The sequence below is a fragment of the Cyprinodon variegatus genome, unplaced genomic scaffold (genome assembly GCF_000732505.1).
Source record: "Cyprinodon variegatus isolate N-32 unplaced genomic scaffold, C_variegatus-1.0 Scaffold385, whole genome shotgun sequence".
NCBI lineage: Eukaryota > Metazoa > Chordata > Actinopteri > Cyprinodontiformes > Cyprinodontidae > Cyprinodon > Cyprinodon variegatus.
The window spans coordinates 463,817-484,392 of record NW_015150838.1 but is presented as its reverse complement, the minus strand read 5'-3'; the positions used below and the strand labels follow the sequence as shown (position 1 = coordinate 484,392).

Here is a 20,576-nt window from a genome sequence, read left to right as displayed (position 1 = left end):
ATATGCTAGAAACTGATGGTAGATAAAATAACAGAATTACTCTTTCCAAGTTTATACTGAATATAAATTTGATCATTTGTGCATCTTAGCAGTACATCCATTTTCTACATGAGTCCCAAACGGCTTTAACAGTTCGGACTGTCTCCATTATGTCAAATAAAGAATCAAGGACATTGGGTTGGATTAAACAAATGCAGCTTAACAGGGCTACTTGTGTGTGCTCATTTGAACTTCTTTTATTACACCAGACTCCCCGGCCAGGACACCACGGTCAGGGTGACTTTGTTCTTCTGCAGCTTGAGCATGGGGATGAGAGAGGAGTTGTTCATCCCCACGGTCGTAGCTCCATTCACCGCCACAATCTCGTCGCCACACCTGAAGAGAAACATCAGGTATTAACATGGAGAATGGAAAAACACAGTGGTTTAGGGAAGCATTGTAAGGTGTAGCTTACTTGAGGCGGCCGTCGAAATGGGCGGGTGTACCAGGCACGATAGTTTTAATGAAGAAAGGCTGCTGCCCATGGCTCTCCTCGTAGCCGCCGACGATGCTGAAGCCCCAGCTCTCGTTATTGGTTTTCTGTAGGACAATGTCTCTGCACCAGTGCATGTGGCTGAGGGACAAAGATTCACAGTGCATTCTTTCAGGTAAAGACATTTTTTAAAAGCAGCGAAAATAGTCTGACAAACAGGAAAATACTGGTTGTGATTATGGGTCAGTGACTTTAAGAGGCAAAAAAACACAAGCCAAAAAAGATTAAATAATTTGTTATAAATTATTTAATCCAGATTAAACCTTATCTTAAAAAAAAAAAAAAAAAAAAAACCTCTGATCAAATCACAAAAATTAAAAAGCTAGATCAGAGTTTCTTAGAGTCCATTTTCATTTCCCCTTTTTTTGGTAAACATTTAATTTTTATAAAACTAATTTTAAAGGAAAAGTGGTCAGGATTCTGGAAAAAATGGCAGCAGTAAAACACTGAAGACTTTGAGAATAGGACAGGGACGGACTAAAATGTCCAGTTATCAATCAATCTGTTTTATCAAAACAGATTGATAAAACAGATTGGTGGGGAGGGGGCCAGCGTTACCTTGGTAACCCCAGCCAGTGAGTCCACAGCGGCGTCCAGGTACGGGTCTCTTCTCGTTGGTCATCCACATGGTCAAAGTCATCCCTGCTGCCAGTCTCTGTGTCCTCCTCGCCGCCTTCGGAGAGGGTCTGGATCACACGCAGCACCACCTGGGACTGAGCTGTCTGGGCCTTCAGAACAGAGACGGCCTCGGTATAGGTCAGCTGGGTCAGATCGACTCCATTGATGCTCAGCAGAACATCACCTATGGAAGAACAGTTTCACATTTAATTTAAAGGTTTTCAGCAGGATTCTAATACAGAGGCCAGACCCTGTTTTTACAGGCTGCATTTTCCTGCATATTTGAACGTCCGGGCATTTTATTGTTCATATTTGCATTAATATAAATTAATGACACAGTTTCTTTAAATATGCCTTTATACTAACCCTCAGTGAACCAAACCACACTGGTTCAGTAAAACACTCCAAAGTGCTCAAAGTGAACATCTGGACATCCTCACTCTGTCATTCAGCTCCAAATACCCTAATCAGCCGGTATTTGTAACGACTAATATTAAAGCAGGTTTTAACAATATATTCTTTATAATTATGTAGTATTAAGTCACAAAAAAATTAGGTAAAAGTAAAAATCCTTAGCCGATGGTCATGAGATTTAAATTTGTTTATATAAAACTACATAAACTTTAGTTAACTGAAAACATGTACATTTTACTTTTTCTCTATTTCAATCGGATTGATAGTGATAAGGCAGCTCCTCTTCAAAGAAGCTGGCCTCTTTTTTAGCTAACATCCTCTCTGTTTAACGGCCCTTAAGCCACACAATGTGTATCCATGAATAGAAGGAGTACAAAAAGACAGAATAGCCCTTTTCCTATTCAATCTATTGTCATTAATCCACAAAAGCTGTTCAAGGATCAGTCCAGAGCCAGCATCTTGTCTCCAAACAGGTTTTTGCATTTTGACAGCTAAACTACTGGCTCTTAGCCAACACAGAGCAAACCCTTTAAGATGGAGGTACAAACTGATGCTTTGAAATGGTGAGGACAAACATGAACTAAGTAAAACACCAAACACTTTATGAAATATACAAATCAATTGGTGCTTTTCTATTAAAAATTTTTATTTTATGGAGTAAGAACTGACTAAGTGTAAACCCAAAGTTTATAACAGCAGGTGTTGACAAAGAGAAGGGACCAAATAAACAACTGCAGCGACAGGTTCTTTGGACAGGCAGAACCATGAACTGAGCTATGTCAGTGAATACTGGATTTAGAAGCACGGTTTTCTGTTGCAAATCAAATTCCAACTCTCTGAGTTTCATATTGATACTTAAAAGTCAGAGAACCACCTCAGGGTTAAAATGAAGCACAGGAGCAGCAGCAGGGCAAAAGTCAGTGAGCTTATTATTGAGCAATGCAGCAAGGTGACATTATGTGGGCATGAGTCATGATTCTGCTGATTATCTAAATAGAATATCTTTGGTGTTCTAAGGTAGACATCTTAAGATAAATAGTCCCATTCAGAAGAAAGTTAAAACTTTTAAATAATCGCTCCAAACATAGCGGCCGTGTCTGTGTGCACTCTGATTCCTAACAGCATTTATTAATCCAGGTTTCCATCTAACCCACTCGTTCTCTCAGAGAAGCTCGTTTAGATTTGAAAACCACTTCAGTTACCACAGTTAAACCGGATTTCTCTATGTCAATGTAAATTTCTTTGAAAAAAATAAATTATTTTTATTAAAGTGTAGAAGCCTTTTTTTTGTACCTCTCTTGATGGTGCCGTCTCTGTGCAGACAGCCAACAGGCTGCACACTCGTGATGTAAACAGGCAGCCTGCTCCGACAATCCCTCCCCCCAGCTATGGTGATGCCCAGAGAGGTTCGAGGCTCCTTCTTTAAGCTCACTGTTTTCTCCTGACATGAAAAGCCACCTGGTGGGTCCTATAAAAGAAAAATTATTATTTAATAAAACGGTTGCAAAAAAATTGGGGTAAAATTGCATATTAAACAGTTGGACCTATTCAAGACACAGAGCTGCACAATTTATAACATTGTAATGCATTTTAATGAGAGGATTAAAAAAAAACTTTCAGATTCTCAGCAGGATCCTTTGACAAAGCGGATCCCTCTCAGAGGACCACTTGTAGAGACAAATGTGAAACATTTGAGACAGAGCTGAGAGGTAAAGGCTAGAAGCAATGTGTGAGGATCAACACTCCGCTCTTGTAGTGGAAAAGATGTGTGGAAAATGACGACTTCAACCAGCCTTCTCTTTGCTCCACAGTCTGTAAACTGTCAGAAGGGAAGCTTGGGGGAGGCGGGGGTTCTTCCTTCCCACAGCAGGGAACCCATCCCCCCCAGCAAGACGAAAAGATTTGACTCCACAGGTGAAAGCTAACTGTTACCAGCTTTGATCCTCTGGTCTTCCAAAGAAACAAGCAAAAAAACAACAAGCCTGCGGCCCCATGGCGGCAGAGTGAGCAGCACCCCTGGTCTTTTGATCAGGACAGAGGGAGGCCCCACAGAAGAGCTTTCATCTCCGCTCACCAACGCAGGTGTCTGCTCTTTAACCCCCCCTCCCAAACTGGAGGGACTGCTTTTCCTTTAACTTACTGTGTGCAGTATACCTAAACAAATCAAACTCTGAGGAGACAGAAAAGTATAGAATCTTGTCTTAGAGCACCAATTATTCATACCTCATAATTACCACCAACCTCAAAGTTATCTATTTGAGTTTTATACAAATAAAAACAAAGTGATGTATAATGTCAGAAAGTGATAATGATAGATGGGGTTAAAATGTTTTGCTGATTAAATAACATCTAAAAAATATGGCCTGCATTTATATATGGCACCATTTAATCGGTACTTTGTATCCGTACTCTTAGGCTGAAGCTGCAAGTCTGCCAGGTTTATAAGTCGAGAAATATAGTAAACAGCATTCTGTAAAATATATTGACAGCTAAAGTATTGTTTTATAACATAAATCCTATCCAAACTTCTCCCCAACTTAATTCCTGATCTTTTGCTTGATCTCCCTGATGCTCTGAGGCATTCACAGTTAAGCTGTATCCATATGGACAAAACTATTGGTAGCCCTTCTTCAATAAAAGAAAACCCCACAGATGTAAGGCCTGTTTCATGAGTTCATTTTCTAAAATCGTTCAGTTGAAGCATGTTTGGAAAAACAATGTCTGAGTCTCACTTTTTTTATAAACAATGAGCACCAACAATTTTGTCTACATGTGTACATTAAGATCAAATTACACATGGATGGACTGGACTAGATGCATGGAAGCAAACTGGTTGTACTGGATTTCATTTACAGGTAACAGAATAAAGGGAGCTGAATGTAAAATCAAAGCATATAATTGTTCTAATTCACAAACATGCTATAATCCCTGTTGGTGTGCCACATACACTTCCCAAAAAATACAGTTTGTGGTTATAATTTATTTGCACAATGTTGTATAGATTCATTTTAAACAGCAAGGAGGAGCTGTTTACCCATCGGATAATTGTGAGGGCAAATTACAGGAAAAAGGAAGACCAACTCAGACAACCCAGATGAGGTCAGATACATAGTTCTTTTATAAACACATGTTCATAAGGAGACCAGCTCGGTCGTATTCTTGTCTGTCGCAGGAGGAGCCCACCAGGGGGCAAATCTGAGAGCTCAGTTCAAACAGAGATGTCAGGGTGCTACATTTTTTTCATTCCAAAATTTGAATCTATATTGCCGTTTACATGATAAAAATTACTAAATGAGAAATGTGACAAAAGTCTCAATAAAAAAAAGAAGCATTTAGTAAAAAAGCAAAAACAAAACAAAAGGTTAAACAAAACTTTAGCAATGGATGGAAAATAGAGGGAGTGGCAATGATTGCTTAATGCCCTAATGAGTCTGAATGCTGATACGAGAATAAAAATGAAATGTTGTCCAGCTGTGGTAGGAGTCCATCTCCATTTGTTATCAAATTGTTTATTTAAGTAAAAAAAAAAAAAAAAGAGGCAGGACTTCAGTACCTAGGCTCTCCCATGGTGACAGGGGAAACCTATAGTTTTTTTTCAAAATGGTTATTAAAAGGGTGGCTTGTATTAATATAAACCGATACAGCCAATTAAATATACATTGAATCTACTAGCAGACAAGTTTCTAGAAACATGCAGAAGTAATATATTTAAACAGAGAAGTGATTAACTGTCAGAGGTAGTCAGGCTGATAGCAAACAGAAACAACATAAAACAGTAGGGACAACAGATAAAAGAAACCAATGTTTAATATAACCTTTAAGTAGGTGGTCTGCCGTCTGAAGTACTGCGGCTCAGGGGCCCTTCTTACTCCTCTGCTGTGTTGGCCCTCTCTGCTGCTGCTTCCTCCTTCCTCTGGATTCTCTGCAGGCCTCATTACAGCAAAGTTCACACACTTTTCACTGTTCTAAAGACAGAACAAAAAGAAATATGTGTTTTAATGTTATCTAGTAGTTTAACATCTTAGTGAGATTTAAAAAAAGGCTCAGAACATACTCCAGCTCCAACCTTTATGGTCATTGGAATGCCATGTTTTCCTAGCATTAATCTGCCCGGAGCATAACAAGTCTGTCTTTAGGAACACTAGAAGTAGTAGGGTCTACTAGAGGGAAGGTTTTTTGTCCTTTTTACATGTTTTTATGTGTTTCTTATGCTAATGCATACGGCTAAAAATGACTTCAAAACTTTCTCCATCATTTTTCCCCCTCATTTTCACGTTTCATCACCCTGGCCTTTGTTTTCCAATCGTACAGTAGTTGTATCATTGTTCTCATTAACTGAGCTCTAGGGTCTGATGTGAGCAGACAGATTATCATTCATAAGATAGGATTATATTGCATTTTACACTTAACTTATGAGATAATTATACTATAGATATAGGGCATTACTGAACACAGACACCTAAATACACACTATTAAGTGTAATTGGTATGTTCTTAGCAAAGTTTGATCCCCTGGTGTTAAAGTTGTACTGTCTAACTTTTCAGCATTGAATGATACACATTTACAGTTTGTTTACAATCACTTTCTCATTTGTTCTGCAGAGACTCTACAAATGATATCAAATGTAATTGCTGCGAGGGAATAGTTATAATTTCTTTAGTGATAAACTTTCCTGGCATTTCTTTTTGTGGAATCAGTAATGACAACCATGACTATAACAAAACAAATGACGATAAAAGCTTCTCAACCAATATTAACAAATAACTAATACTCTGTAAATATCTATATAATCTGACTAGTTTCTGGTTGGATACAATCTACAATGACAACATTGAATTTACTCTAATCAGTAGCAGGCTGTTCATAAAAACATGTTGTCCAGACAGTAATATCTTTAGATCTATACCTGTATGATGAGGGCAGCACTCTCAGGTGTACCATGCATGAGGTCATGCCCATTTATGGCCAAAACTTTATCATTATTCCTGAGTTTTCCATCTTTGGCTGCCAAACCGCCCGGCAAAAGGTCCAGGATAAAAACACCGCTTTCATCAGACTTCCGGATAAGTTTGATGCCGAGCGGCTCTGTGCGGTGGGTCTTTGTTAGCATGACATGCAGGACTTTCCCAGGGTTTTGACTGGATGGACTGTTCCCATGAGGACTATGGGAGGCAGTGAAGGTGGAGGCGTGATGATCCGACCGTTGGTCCCTTATTTTGAAGCCTTTCTCCTGCATGACGGTCAGCCTGAGGAGGGAGGGGTGCTGCAACACTGCAATCGCCCTGGAGTGGGGAATTGAAGCCAGGCTGACGTCATTCACCTGGAAACAGGACACCGTAGGGAAGAAACAACACTGTCAATGGGAAGACAGCTGAATACTGACCCACAAACTTTCCTCCCATTAAATAAAGATGCATTCATTTAGTTTCAATCTTTGGTAAATGCCTTTATTGCCATGGTTGTTTCTCTTTAATAAACTTGAAAGTAAGCCCCTTGCAGGGGCAAGAGCTTTGTGATAACACAAAGAATGAAAAACTGCAGCCATTGTTTTGTATCCTGAAAGCAAACTATTCATTGGCAGGTTCATGTTTTCATTTTCAGAATTGCAACACAACATTGCTCAAAATTAATTTTAAGCTCCTTTTAGATGCTGATATTAAATCGGCCTAAATTATTTGATACACTGCAGATTTTGCAGGGTTTCTCACTTTCACAATTTTTTATCATATAGGCTCTCTTCGACTATGAGAAAATCCACATCAGAAATCCAGAAAATGTCTGTTTTTAAAGTATTCAGTTTGTATTTTATTGCATGACAATAATTTTAAAGGTCTGAAAAACAAAACTTAGTATTAAGTATAGAAACCTTTGATAGGAGTAATCTCTATGATTTAGACTTTCAGCTCCATCCAAAGGTTTTGCTGTTAGGGTCAGGTCTAGAGACAGGCGTGACAGCTCCAGGACCTTCAAAGGATTCTTATGGAGCACCTCCTTGGCTGTGTGCTTCTAAATATGTCGTGCTGGAAGATCTCGACCCAGCTTCAATGCCCTCACTGAGGGAAGGAGTTTATTGAAAGATGGTCCAATCTGTCCGGCCCTCAATATGGGGCAATCATCCTGCTCCATAAAAGTAACCAAGAGATGTTGTTTCCTTTCATTGTTCATGGTTAGAAGGTAGGGTTGTAATCATCCTCCTTCTTCCCCTCAAACACCTTGAGTGGAGTTCAGACCAAAAAACAAATTTTTTCCCTTACCAGACCACTTGGTCTTCTCCGTTTTCTTCTCTCGATCATTTATACGGTCAGTAGTAAACCTTAGATGACCTGGACATGTGCTGCGTTGAGCTGGGGGACATTGTGTGGGCTGCAAGTTTCAAACATGGTGGCAAAGTGTTTTTTACTTATGGTCTTCTTTGAGATTGTGGTTCCAGCACCATTCAAATCGTTGATAAGGTCCTACTTTGTAGTCCACACCCTGAACTTAATCCCAGGTGACCCACGATGTGACATCTTGCATGGAGCCCCAGACAAAGGTGGAATGACCATCATCTTGCATTTTCTTCCAATTGCTCCAACAGTTGTCTCATTCTCACCAACCTGCTTGGCTATTTTCTTGCAGCCCATCCCTGTCTTGTACAGATCTACTATTTCATCCCTGATCTCCTTAAATGTCTTATGGAGCGTTGTAGAGAGTCTGTTTGTTTGATTAAGTGTGTGGTCATGTGTCTTTTATACTGATAATGTCTTGAAAGAGATGCATTTAATATAGGTAATGAACAGAGAAGAGACAGGCCTCTTAAACAGACCTGTTTAAGCTGCAGTTCTTACTGGTTCATATAATATCAGATGTGTAAATCATGCAATAAATATAGGTTAAAAACCAGACAGCGTAATTTTCTGGATTTATGTTGTAGATTCAGTCACAGTTGAAGAAAATCGATGATAAAAATGAAAGCCTTCTTTCTTTTCAGTATATCAAAAAATCAGCAGTATAGCAGATACTTTTCCCCACTATATAGTTATTAGTTTTTCCAAATTCAAAGGAATACAAACCCTAAAATTTGGGGTGATCACAGATACAATTGGGAGTGTTTTCTATCAGCTTGATAATTGTTTTTGGCTGACATCGGACTGACTTACTGTGCCAATATTGGATTGGAACATCCCTTACTAAAAGTATTATGCCTTTAAAGAATGTGAGAACACCCAGGGGTGATGTCATGACTGTATGCTTCCGGGTTGGTGTTCATTGGAGACACACCTGTGGGTGTATTTCAAGGCAGGAGTGACCAAAGTCCACCCTCAAGGGCCGCTGCAGGACATCGGCCCTTGAGGGCCCTTGTTTAGCTACACTGCTTCAGCACACCTTATTTCCACAGATAGCTGATTATCAGGCTGTTACCGAACTGCAATTATCAGAATCAGCTGTGCTAAAGCCGAAAAACATGGAAAGAACCCTAGAGGACTAATTTATGACATGCCTGTTTTAAGGCAACCCCTCAAAACACGCTGCTTCCTTGTGTGACCTTATATGAAAATGAAAAAAAGCAGCTGCAGGGATAAGTGCCCAACACAACAAAAGCCTTGGTTAAACTTAAGAAATTACAGTTTTCTGATATTTTCATCAGACATTATTTGAGGAATCCTGACTGACCTAAAACGAGAAATATTTACAGCGCCATTTACTGCTTAAGCAGTTATTTATCAGACAAAGCAGATAAGAGGTAAAAACCAGGAATAATTAAAACCTCTTAAAAAATTTTAACTGAAAACTTCAGTTCCTTTTTCACAAAAAAAAAAAAAAAAGGAAAAAAAAATAAGAAGAATTTCTTAGAAAAGAAAGTGTCCTGGGGGGGGAATAAACACCACATTACATTTCTTTGTAAATCAAAAGCAGTGAGTCAGACCATGACAAAATACAAGTGAAATTTCTCTCTCATAGATGACGTGTTTGTGCCTGGTAAAAACACACCTAGTTACCATGGGAATAAAACTTGTTTATCGTGAACTACCGTCCCCCATTCCCTCACTGAAAAACAGAGCAGTGTTTACATTATCTTCAGAATACAGCTTGGAGTCCTTCACTCAAACCCATCCCGGGATAAGCGGTGTCACGCTATGCAGCGTTTCCCACACATGGGCGGGACACCTGCCTGTATTACTAGGCATACACATGTAATTAGTGATAGATTTAAATATTTATTTGGGAATTAATTACTATCCAAAATAATAACTCCTTTATTACAGAGATCCCCCATTAACCCCAATCCTCTCTTTTAATACAGTCGTATCGTATCTGTCTCTTCCCTCATAAATCACAAACACGCTAGATAAACAGATTCTGTAGCCAAAGAGGGCTCAAGGGCTCCCAGTGTTGCCAGCCTTCCCAAACATTTAGCAACATTAACCTATCTGTTGCTATAGAGAGATTAGAGGCTGAGATCTACAACTACTCTTTAAGTGCATAATAGCAGGGGAATGGTCCAATATTGTGCACCAGTAAAATAATTAGCAGCAGTATGCAGTGCCATGAAGATCTGCTCCCAAATATTTTCTTCCACCAACTTCAGCACAAAGTTATTTATCTGAGAACACAGTAAGACAGGTCAGCAGTGTTTAAATCTCAGAAATCTTTCTTTAGGGGGCATTTAGCTCTGTATGTGGCCCCCGTGCACCCTGATAGAGCGCTCAGCACTGCTCAATGCATGGTAGCCTCTCTGCCCTTGCACTTGATAGACTATATATGGCTCATCAGCACCATCTGATACGTGTAAAAATAGTTCTTGTGTAACTTTCGGGATTTCATTTCTTCAAGCTCACCAGAGCTGAAGCAAAAATGTATATAAATGGTGGGCATTAATGGTACAAAGTTTAAAAATGGATTATAGACATGCTTGAATTCTAAAAACTGTTGAGAAGAAGGCTTTGCATTTGCATTTTGAATTAATAATCAAGTTAGTTTAAAATATTTATTTTAATATTTTTCTTAAAATAATCTAAATACGGAAGCTAAACTAGCAAAATCTAAAATGCAAGTGTAATATAGCAGTTCTATATAGATGATATTGGTCTACATCTCTTAAAAAAAAATAATAATAATAATAAAAAAAATCTTCTAATGTGCATGTAGGGTGTAAGAAAACATGAAACAATATATTTTTATATAATAATGTAATGAGCATTTTTAGTCTATCTTTTTCCATAATTCATATTTCAAGTGAGGAGCTTTTCTTAGTTTTTAAATTTGTGTGAAGTCAATGAAAGGCAATTTGTCTTAACCTTGTCTCATACAGGCAGTTATTAGACAGTAGCTATGTTTGTTTAAATGAAAAAAAAATTGAAGAGTTTACTAAAATGTGTTTGCATCAGAAGATAATGTGGACTGTAGTGTTTTTCCGGACATTTGTAGTCATAATAAAATGACCTGTCGGAATAAAAATATGTCATATAAACATACTAATTGGAATATCCTGATAGCATCTAGCCACTCAAAGCGAAAGTATGTCATGTGGAGGCGGAGCATTGGCATAACCCCACCTCTCAGTATGTTCAGTTTGCTCACACAGAAATAAACTAAAGAAACTTTACAAAACTACAGATCAGAATAAGTTTCAAACATCTAGCTTCTTGGACACGAACAAAGAAAATATATTAGGGAATGATTCATGCTTCAGAAAAGCATTTAAACAAAAACAAAAATTGCTCAAGAATATATACTAGGATAGAAAGTCCTGATCAGCCTGTTTTTTCTCTTGATACTGACTAAAGCACATACTGCCAATCATTTTAAGTTAATGTGGGCTGCCAGCTTAATTATCCATTTGCTTTTACGCCACTGAATCATATAATAAGGTAATTAACAAGACCCTTGAGCACTTGACCTCATGCTGAGGAGGAACTTCAGCTATTTGACCCAGGTGTGCTCGTGCAAGGGCACATCTTAAAGGTGCAGGACATTGGCCCTCTAGAGTCAAACTAAAGCCAAACCCCTCTGTCTGATCACCCTGCTCACATAAAAAGACAACATTACACAAAATGTAATGGCAGCATCTTTCTTCACCCCACCTCTAGGATATGGTCCCCTGGAGCCAGTCTGCCATCTCGAGAGGCTATCGAGTCCCGGATGATCTCCTGGATCACTATATTTCCCAACGGTGTATCTTTCCCTCCAACAATACGGAGGCCTAACTCCTCCTCAGGCTCATCCCTGAACAGCTCCACCACGTTTGCCTCAGCCACAAGACTGGACCGCAGGGGGGTGTTATCTACAGGAAAGAGGACCAGAGCACAAAAATGATTAAACAGAGCTGGATTTATTATGTTTGAATCAGGTAATTTAATCCTTTTTTTTTTTTTTTTTTTACATATTCTAAGCTTGTTGACAAATATTATGATGTAGTTTTAAACCATACTTAGCTGGACAGAAATATCTCCATGAAGAATGTTTACTGTATTTATAATATTATTTATAATTTTCTTATCGAGGCTTACTGTTTCCATATCACGGCTTGTTTGTTTTTTAGAAAAAATAGAAATACAAAATATGTTTAAAGGTAAAAATACAAATTTTACTTCCGATTATGGATAACTCTTAGCAGTCAGGGAAGAATAAAGAATCCTTAAAATGTAAAGCTAAATCTGCAGAACCCATGGCTAATGCATTGAGAAACAATTCAAAATTCATCAAATAAAGTAAAACCAAACTCTGTTTTTAAATTCCAACATAGTTGGATGTAATTCAGATTTAGGTTGTAAAATCTAAAACAAATAAAACTCTAGCATAATTATTAGAATTGAATTTTAGCAACCCTGCAGTCGTAATGAAAGCATTCGAACAAAATCAAAATATTATTCAGAGCTGAAATTCTGACAAAAACAAAAAGAGAGAAGAATGTGTAAAGGTAAATCCACTGCAGCTCATCAAAGCATAAGGGGCCCCTCAGAACAAAAACCTGCAAGGATGGCTTTTAAAATAAAATGACTTGCTTCAAAAACTATAAGAAGTCTGGGATCATGCTTTGGTCAGATAAGACTATTGTTTTGTTGTGGCATCTTTGTGGAGGATCTGGGCAACTGGGGTGGTAGGGGCCCAGAAAAATCAACCATACAGGTGGCCGTGTTATTCTGAGACTTCAGGAGAAGATGATAAGCAGACAAGAAAGGGTGGGTGGGGGGTGGGGGCACTTGTGGTTAGAGCTGAAAGCCTGTGTTCTGACAAGGCTGCAGGTACCAGCTTCAAATCCAAAAGCCTGCACCTCTGGGTCTCTGATAAAGACCCTCAGCCTCAGACTGTTCTGCTGATGGACGGGCAGATAGACAAAAGAAGGACAGAGTTGGACATGAGAAGGGGAATCTTTGGGCTGTGCAATCCTGCTGAAAAATTTATTATAATACAAGCTATTATATCTTTCCATATCGATAACTGATTGTTGTTTTCTTTACTAAATTGAAATAAGGACCAGGGGAGAAAAAAAAGCCATGGTTTAACTATAACCCCACTTCAAAATAACCTTTAACACATAAAGACTGGTCAGCCCTGCAGCCATCCTTGCTTAGCTTGATGATAAGAGTTAAGAGGTTAAAACCTTTCCTTTAAAAATTGTATTTCACATATTTTTTTCTGCTATTGATGAGATATCTATGGCAATAAATCTATATTAATTTATTGAAAGCCCTAGCAGATCTTGATAATGAAAGTTCAATTAACTTTGCTTTTAATTTTACTTTCATTCAGCCACCAACCACCTGTAATATGATAGCAGGATGCTGTATCATCTGTTATGTAATGTTTAACAGGAGTTTGTTGACCTTTGGTTACAGCATGATGACATTAACAGCCCAGTTCACTTTCATTTTACTTCAACTCACACTGGTTGCAAAACACGGTTAAATGAAGTAATTTTGTTTTTTAACAATCACCCTATCTCAAAACTAAAAGGTGCTTATATGCTACAAATACCTCAAGTGTGTGCAAATTTTAGAAACTATAAAAACATGACTTTACTTTGAAATATGCAGGAGCTGGTTTGGTATTCATGCTGTATGATAATCCTAATCAACACTAACATGGTGTCCCTGTATGCACACAAAGATTTCAGATGTAGAAATAGATCTTTTAGATTTTGTTCATAACAGCTTACATGTGAAATGCAGTTTTAAAAAAAATATTTTCTTTTCTATGAGACTCTAGGATTTTTTTTCCCCTCATTTGCTGCTAGGCAACAGGAGTACCACATGGTTGATTTGACATCACAGAATGGCTGCAGATTTTTTTCTTCTCTTCTTTGTATATTAAAATCAAATATTCAAGAATCTGGCTTTAACAGCATTTAGTTCCTAAACGAAAAGTTAGTTATCCGATTCCACCTTCTGATGGTCCCCCTTTCCCTGGAAGAACTAATGTTCACCTTTACAGGCAAAGCAAAGCAATTATTATCCAGTGATGTGTCAGCCAGTCACATTTTCCAGCTCGCTGCATGCATTTTTTTCCAGCACTCAGCAGGGGTTTAAACATATCCCCTATGAAGCTTGACCTAATGGACCTGTGTTGCTTTATGTGTAAACTGCAGATGCAGGATAGGAGGTTGAAGCTTTTCCATGGTTTATGCATGTTATGCACACTGCTTTAACCTTCAACACTGTCTGCCATCTGATGTCATGATCCGGCTTGTTGTGTGTAAAAACATGTTCACCTGTCACTAATCTGTTTCCTTTTGGTCTGTCGGAATAACAGAATGGAAACGGAAACAGCCCGGTAAGGACATTTTTACACCAATGATACCAGACAAAGTGGTTAACAAAGACTGGAGAGATGAAGTAAATCAAAGGAATTAGCATGTTGACACAAACAAAAAAAATAATAAAAAGGTATGAGTCACTTTTGGGTCTTTATAGGCCAAGAGCAATTTGCTGCAATCTAAGAGGCATTCTAAAGTGTTGACAGATTTTGGTCTGTGATGAGGGTCTACTGTTGCTTTAAGGGTTTTTCCGATTATGCAACTGTGTGGTTAAAACATCTGTGAGCTGGTACATGTTCCTGCAACTAAGGTGATGATTCACCTGTGCTCAAAAGTATCATTTCCAACTAAGAACATTGACTGCTCATTCCTCACAGTGATGCAACCATCTACGTTTAGAATAAAAAGCCCTTAAAGTACAATCAACTGTCACTCTGGAAGATAGGCAGCTTATGCGAACACATTCAGAGGAAGATGTAGTCATATTAAACATGTTTTGACAGGAAACAGAAATGTTTGATGAAAGGACTCCAGTCCGTACCATCGTCAATTTCCTCATAAGCAGGATTAATGAGACCCGGCTCAGACTGATCCCTGGTGGGATTTCGAGACAGCGTCGCTGAATGTTTCGCATCTCCAGATGACTCTCCATCACCCTTGCGCCCTTTTATTTCATTCCAGGAAGGCCTCTTCCTCTTCTCTGCTTCTTCCCTCAGCCTCTTAAAAACAGGACATCTGGGAAAAACACAAAGACACCACATGAGAGGAGGTTTTATTCTTAGAAACAAAAATATCAGACTATAAATAAACAGAAAGAGACCACACTAATTGGGTCATAATACATAAATCCATGGAAATAGATGTTTAAAAAAGTTTAGCCAACAAGGGAGGCTAAGAAAAGCAATATGAATAGGATTAAAGCAGAGAGTTTGGTGTGACAGGCTTTGTTTGATTTAGTCAGCGATCTGAGCCTCCTGCTTATCCCTTGGTCCTGAACTTTGTATCATTTGCACAGAGAGGTAATGGGAGGGCACCATGACTTAATAACTGCGTAATGTCTGACAACAAGGGTGATAAGCACCACAATGGGCCTGAGCAAAAGAAGACAACTGACCTGCACCTTTGTCTTAAGCCCAGTTATTATAAACCTGTTTATTTAAACTAATGCTGCAACTGAGAGGATGCAACAACTTAAAGACAAACATCTTTCTCTGCAGATAAATCTGACAATTTAATGATGTGTTGCTTTGAGAATCTTTTGCTCATACTTAATTGATACAATTAACATGTTTTCCTCAACAGAAACTTTAGACCAATCTGATTGTATTATCTCTGCAAGGTGCCTTGAGATGACATGTTGTTAATAGCTGCTATAAAAATAAACTTAATTGAATACTTTAATGTTACCAGAACATTAAACAACGTGTACTGTCAGAAATAAAAAGATAACCTGAGTGAGCACAGCATCCAGTTTCCTGAAGAAAATCTCACTTATCAGGAGAAAAAAAGCTTTTCAAACCAACCTTGTGCTATGAGAACACAAGTAGCAACCCGCCTAAATTTTATAACTGATTCAGGGAACCTCTGCAGCAACAACTAAATAATACATGTAGAACCAAAAAAGTAAAAAAAAAAAAAAAAAATCCACTGGACTTTTTTCCAAGTTTGAAGACGTTTTGCTTCCCATTCAGGAATCTTTTTCCAGTTCAAACAGTCAGAAATAACATCGAGTTCGAGGCTTTATAGAGTGGACCAAAAACAAAGCCTTGTTTTGGCTTAGAAAACATGTAAATCAAACCGGATGAATCAGTCCGACCTTTTGGAATGGGGTCGTACCCCATACCCATCTATGTATCTGAAAGGGGGGTCGTTAAAGGGAATTGTTGTCCTGGCTTAACAGACGAGGGGTTCTGTTCCCCTGTGAGGGGGTGTGGGTTGCAATGATAGCGATTCTTTTTGGGACCAGAATGTTCACAATTTGGACAAAGAGGACAGGTTGTTTGAGAGGGGCATGAAGGAAGCTGCATTTGTGTCCTGTTTCTAAATGTAGCTTTTTCTTTGCAAAATGCATTTTATCTTTCACAAGTTTTATATACACAATCAAAATATACAAGCATTAACACCGTTTCCAAATAGAGTATAACAAAGTATAATGACTGATTAAGTAATTGGCTATCAAAATGAAACATTTCTCCATTCCAAGCTAAAATAGTATCTTAAAAATATCTAGCTTGTCTGAAATAGAAACATTTACTAAATAGCTATGATGAACAGTCACCACAATGGCCAGAACCCTACCTGTTGTGCAGGTGAGGCTGCAGCTCACAACGCTGCATCTTCTGTTGGCAATCTGCATAGTGAGGGCAGGAAACAAGCAGTTTGTCCAGCAGGTTTCTAACCAGCAGGCTGGAGGGTCGACACTGATTTAGCTGTAGACGCTGGCGATCCACGGGGCAAAAGTCCTGCTCCTTCAAGAAGTTGCTCAGACAGTGATAACAGTAAGTGTGTCCACATGGAGTATCCATGGGTTTTAGGAGGGGCTGCAGACAAATGTGACAAACCAACTCATCGTCCACTTCGTTTTGGTACTCATACAGGTGAGTTTCCTGGCCCTCGTGCTGTTGGCCACATTCTTTACACACGCGAGCCCAGGAGAGACCCGCAGCGCTGCTTGGGGCTTTGGTTTCTGTTGCAGCCATCGTCTGAGGAATCCCAAGCAAAGCCTCTATCAGGAGAAGATCCTCCTATCTCCTCAAAAGCTCACTCCAATGGGTCTTGGTTATTTTTTACGGCTCCATCTTTGAAAATGAACCCTCAAATGTAGATGCAGAGGCACAGTGTTATCTCCTGGTCTTCATCTTAGGCTTTCTGTAGAGAGAGAAAAACAAAGTAAGCTCCATGGCAGCTCTTCAGCTGCTCCCACTCATACTGGCCGGCACTACAGGAAATCACAAATCCAAAAAGCAGCAGCAATATGGCAGCGGGCTGCAGCTGCTTCCTCTCAGCAAGCTTCCTGAGGGACGAGAGGAATTTTGCTAAAAGTCAGCTAAAAGTCATGGTACCTCTTGGGGAAGTCGCCAAACTCTGGGAAATGAGGCAGAACGAAATGGACTGAGTCAAACCTCAGCTTATGGGGGAGCACATGGTACTTTACAAGAGTAAGACGTTTGAATTAGGAGGGCAGAAATGCAATCCCTTTCACTAATAAGCCCTTCAGCACCTAAAAGCCGGCGGTCACCATGCTTTTAGTGCAGCTCCTGATTTCCTTTTAAATTCCCCCAAAACAGGAGAGATCCTTTAAAGAAACTCTTGAAAAAATGGGCCATATCCACATCTAGCCTGTTATGAGATTTTATCAGCATGATAAGGTTGAGTAAAAATATCACTCCTATTAGCACTGCTGTTAATGTAACAATCACATCGGATAAAAGCTTGTTTTGAAGGAGATGCACAAAAAAAAGAGAGGCTGCACAGAACCAACTAACGTTCCGTCTCTCAGGAACAGAAAAATAACCTGAGCTTGGTTAGGGAATTATATGTAATCAGTGCCAAGATGCAGCAACCTTCACTTTTAATTTTTTAAGCAGTTACAGGGGGGAAAAAATTTTTTAACTCCAAGTATCAATGAAATAGTAAAAATTAAAAGAAATAGAGATACAAGTAGTTATTTAAAAAATGAAATATATTTTCTATAATTTATCAATTAATCTCCGCAATACAGTTGTTCTGATACTAAAATGTCAAACTGGATATCAATACCCCGGGAAATATTTCTTACTATACATTATTTTCCATATCATGGGGATAAAAAAAAAATCACAAATTATAAAAAGACATAAAAAATATTTCTATTAACATCAAAAACTAACCATTTTCAGGTTTAACACTGATAATGTTTTCACAACAGAATTGGAGTAGATGAAATGAAATGTTAAGGTTGTCTTTTACAGAGCAAAAATCTACCGTATTTTCACGACTATAAGGCGCACATAAACGTCTTTTTTTTCCCCTCAAAATGTGTGGTGCGCCCTTTGGTGCGGTGCGCCTTATGTGTGTTGCAACTGCGACTTTTGAGACCACCTCATTGAGGAGATGATGAAAGAGTGGCTGAATGTAAGGAGACCAGGAGTTTTTTTTCCACTCATCACCATCGCTGATGTGAAAAACATGGTGAAAAAAAATAAACGCTGTGCTCGCCGTTATCTCGGGGGTCTGACAAAGGAACTTCAACCGCTCGACATCCGTGTGAACCGGCCGTTCAAAGTAAGGCTGCGAGCGGCGTGGGAGCGATGGATGACCGACGGAGACCACAGTTTCATGATAAGTGGAAGGCAGCGCCGGGCAAATTACGCCACCGTTTGCGGATGGATTGTTGATGCTTGGACTAACGTGTCTGCTGGCTCTGTTGTTCAAGCTTTCGCAAAAGCCGGCATTATTTCTGAGGAGCCGCCCGGCATAGAAAGTGACTCTGACAGCGAAGAAGGGGAAATTGGCATGTCTGATTTAGCGCAGCTGTTTAATTCAGAAACAGAGGATGATGACTTTGATGGGTTCGATTAATACTTTGTAATAAATACTTGAATAAAGCACAATCATACTCAGTTTTTTCTCCCGCTCTATTTTTCTACCTGAAAACTTAATTTAACAGCAGCCTCTGGGCGGGTCTCCTCCTCTTCACCGCTGTGGCTGGCAGGTGTTTTTCATCTAAATAATCTAAATCTTGCAGCTATATTTGCTGTGATCAGTGGGAATAAAGTAGTTTTAATATGTTTTTAAGTGAGAAATTCCACCTGAAAACTTAATAATTGCAGTCAGTTCATCCAGATTATCATCCTGCCTATAGGCTACTATTTCTGTCGGAGGCGCTCAGACCCCCACATACCAGCGGTACACTGACAGTAGAAATCCCTTCATCAGCAGCCTCTAGGCTGGGTAGCCTCCGGGTTCATTGCGGTGTCTGGCAGGTGTTTTTCATCTAAATAATTTAAACTGCAGGCACCAGGATACCGGTAATAAAAGCGAACATATTCTGTCGGCAGGTTTAGGATTTTAAGTTAATTTAGGAGTTATCACAGTGCTCTGTCATCTGCAATGTGTAATAAATACATGAATAAAGCACAGTCATACTCAGTTTTGGGCCCGCTGTACTTTTTAAATACGCAGTAGAGGTATTTAAAAGTAGTAGAGGACATGTACCTGTATATAAAAAACGCGCCCTATAGTCCGGTGCGCCTTATGTGTGTGTTAAATACAGAAATGGGACACATAACTGAGACTGCGCCTTTTAGTACGGTGCGCCTTATGGTCGTGAAAATATGGTATAAATGTTAAATTAACAACAAAAATGTGCAAAAAAACACAGTCCTGTATCCAGATACAGTGTCTTAGGATCTATATTTTTCTACTCTGCTGCAAGACATACATAACATGATGGTAAAACAGAGTAATCTTTATCCTTTTGAACTTTCAACCTCTGTTTCTTTGGTAAATGCTGGCAGTGTTTTGAAAATTTCAAAGGAAAGCTGCGGGTTTGTTTTTCTCCAGCTCCAAACAGAGAGACTACCAGCTATGCTACTCCCCATAAAACAGAAGCTAAACCCTGTAAAGATTGCATCTTTGCTTAAATATTTACTTTTTAAATGACTGCTTTCTTTCATTTCAGTTCTTGGCTTGTAAAAAAATATTCTGAATGCTTTTCTTGCATGGCAGTGTCTAAAGAGAAATCAGAATAAGCAAATCAGAATAAAGTCAAATTAAAGTGCCTAAAACATCAAATAGACTGTTTCAAGCAGACTGATATTTGCTGGATAATTATTTAGACGATCTGCTCAGGCTGACAGTTTTTAATAAAATAGTACTCAATTTATAATAAGAATGATGAGTTATTTTCCTTTAATTTGTAATTTTTAGATAGTTTCTCTGGTTTAAACAAACCTGATATAAGACTAAAGCCTCTCAATGAGCCATCCATGGAAAGCAGGTGTGCTAAAGGAGGGAAACATTTAAAAGAAGCAATAAACCCGCTCCTTGAGGACCGACTTTGGACTGTTCTAGGGTGAAGTGCAGGATTGTTCTCTAACCATCTGACCAAGAGGACACAGCAACATGCATTACTTTTTTTCCCATTCAATATGAACAATCTTCTCTCAATCCATCACTTTCTCATGCATGGCAGTAAGCAGACTTTAAACCATGGAAAAGGTTTAATGGATTTATTTAACAATAGATGTTCTATATCGTAATGCCTTAAAACCAGAAAACAAGCTCTGCATACC

The 20,576-nt window shown here is 38.8% G+C and overlaps 1 protein-coding gene across 2 annotated transcripts in view; it reads right to left on the bottom strand.

Annotated features, from left to right (window-relative positions):
* LOC107092561 (ligand of Numb protein X 2-like) overlaps positions 1-20,576 on the bottom strand; it is a 30,728-nt gene continuing 10,152 nt past the window's right edge. For both annotated transcript variants that reach the window (XM_015387103.1, XM_015387102.1), the window contains exons 2-10: positions 16,600-17,169; positions 14,843-15,036; positions 11,630-11,829; positions 6,472-6,885; positions 5,380-5,529; positions 2,858-3,032; positions 1,091-1,334; positions 455-613; positions 1-375 (exon numbers count right to left, since the gene is read on the bottom strand). In XM_015387103.1, coding sequence (XP_015242589.1) covers positions 240-375; positions 455-613; positions 1,091-1,334; positions 2,858-3,032; positions 5,380-5,529; positions 6,472-6,885; positions 11,630-11,829; positions 14,843-15,036; positions 16,600-17,000 — 2,073 coding nt within the window. In that variant the 5' untranslated portion in view covers positions 17,001-17,169 and the 3' untranslated portion in view covers positions 1-239. The remainder of the gene's footprint in view (positions 376-454; positions 614-1,090; positions 1,335-2,857; positions 3,033-5,379; positions 5,530-6,471; positions 6,886-11,629; positions 11,830-14,842; positions 15,037-16,599; positions 17,170-20,576) is intronic.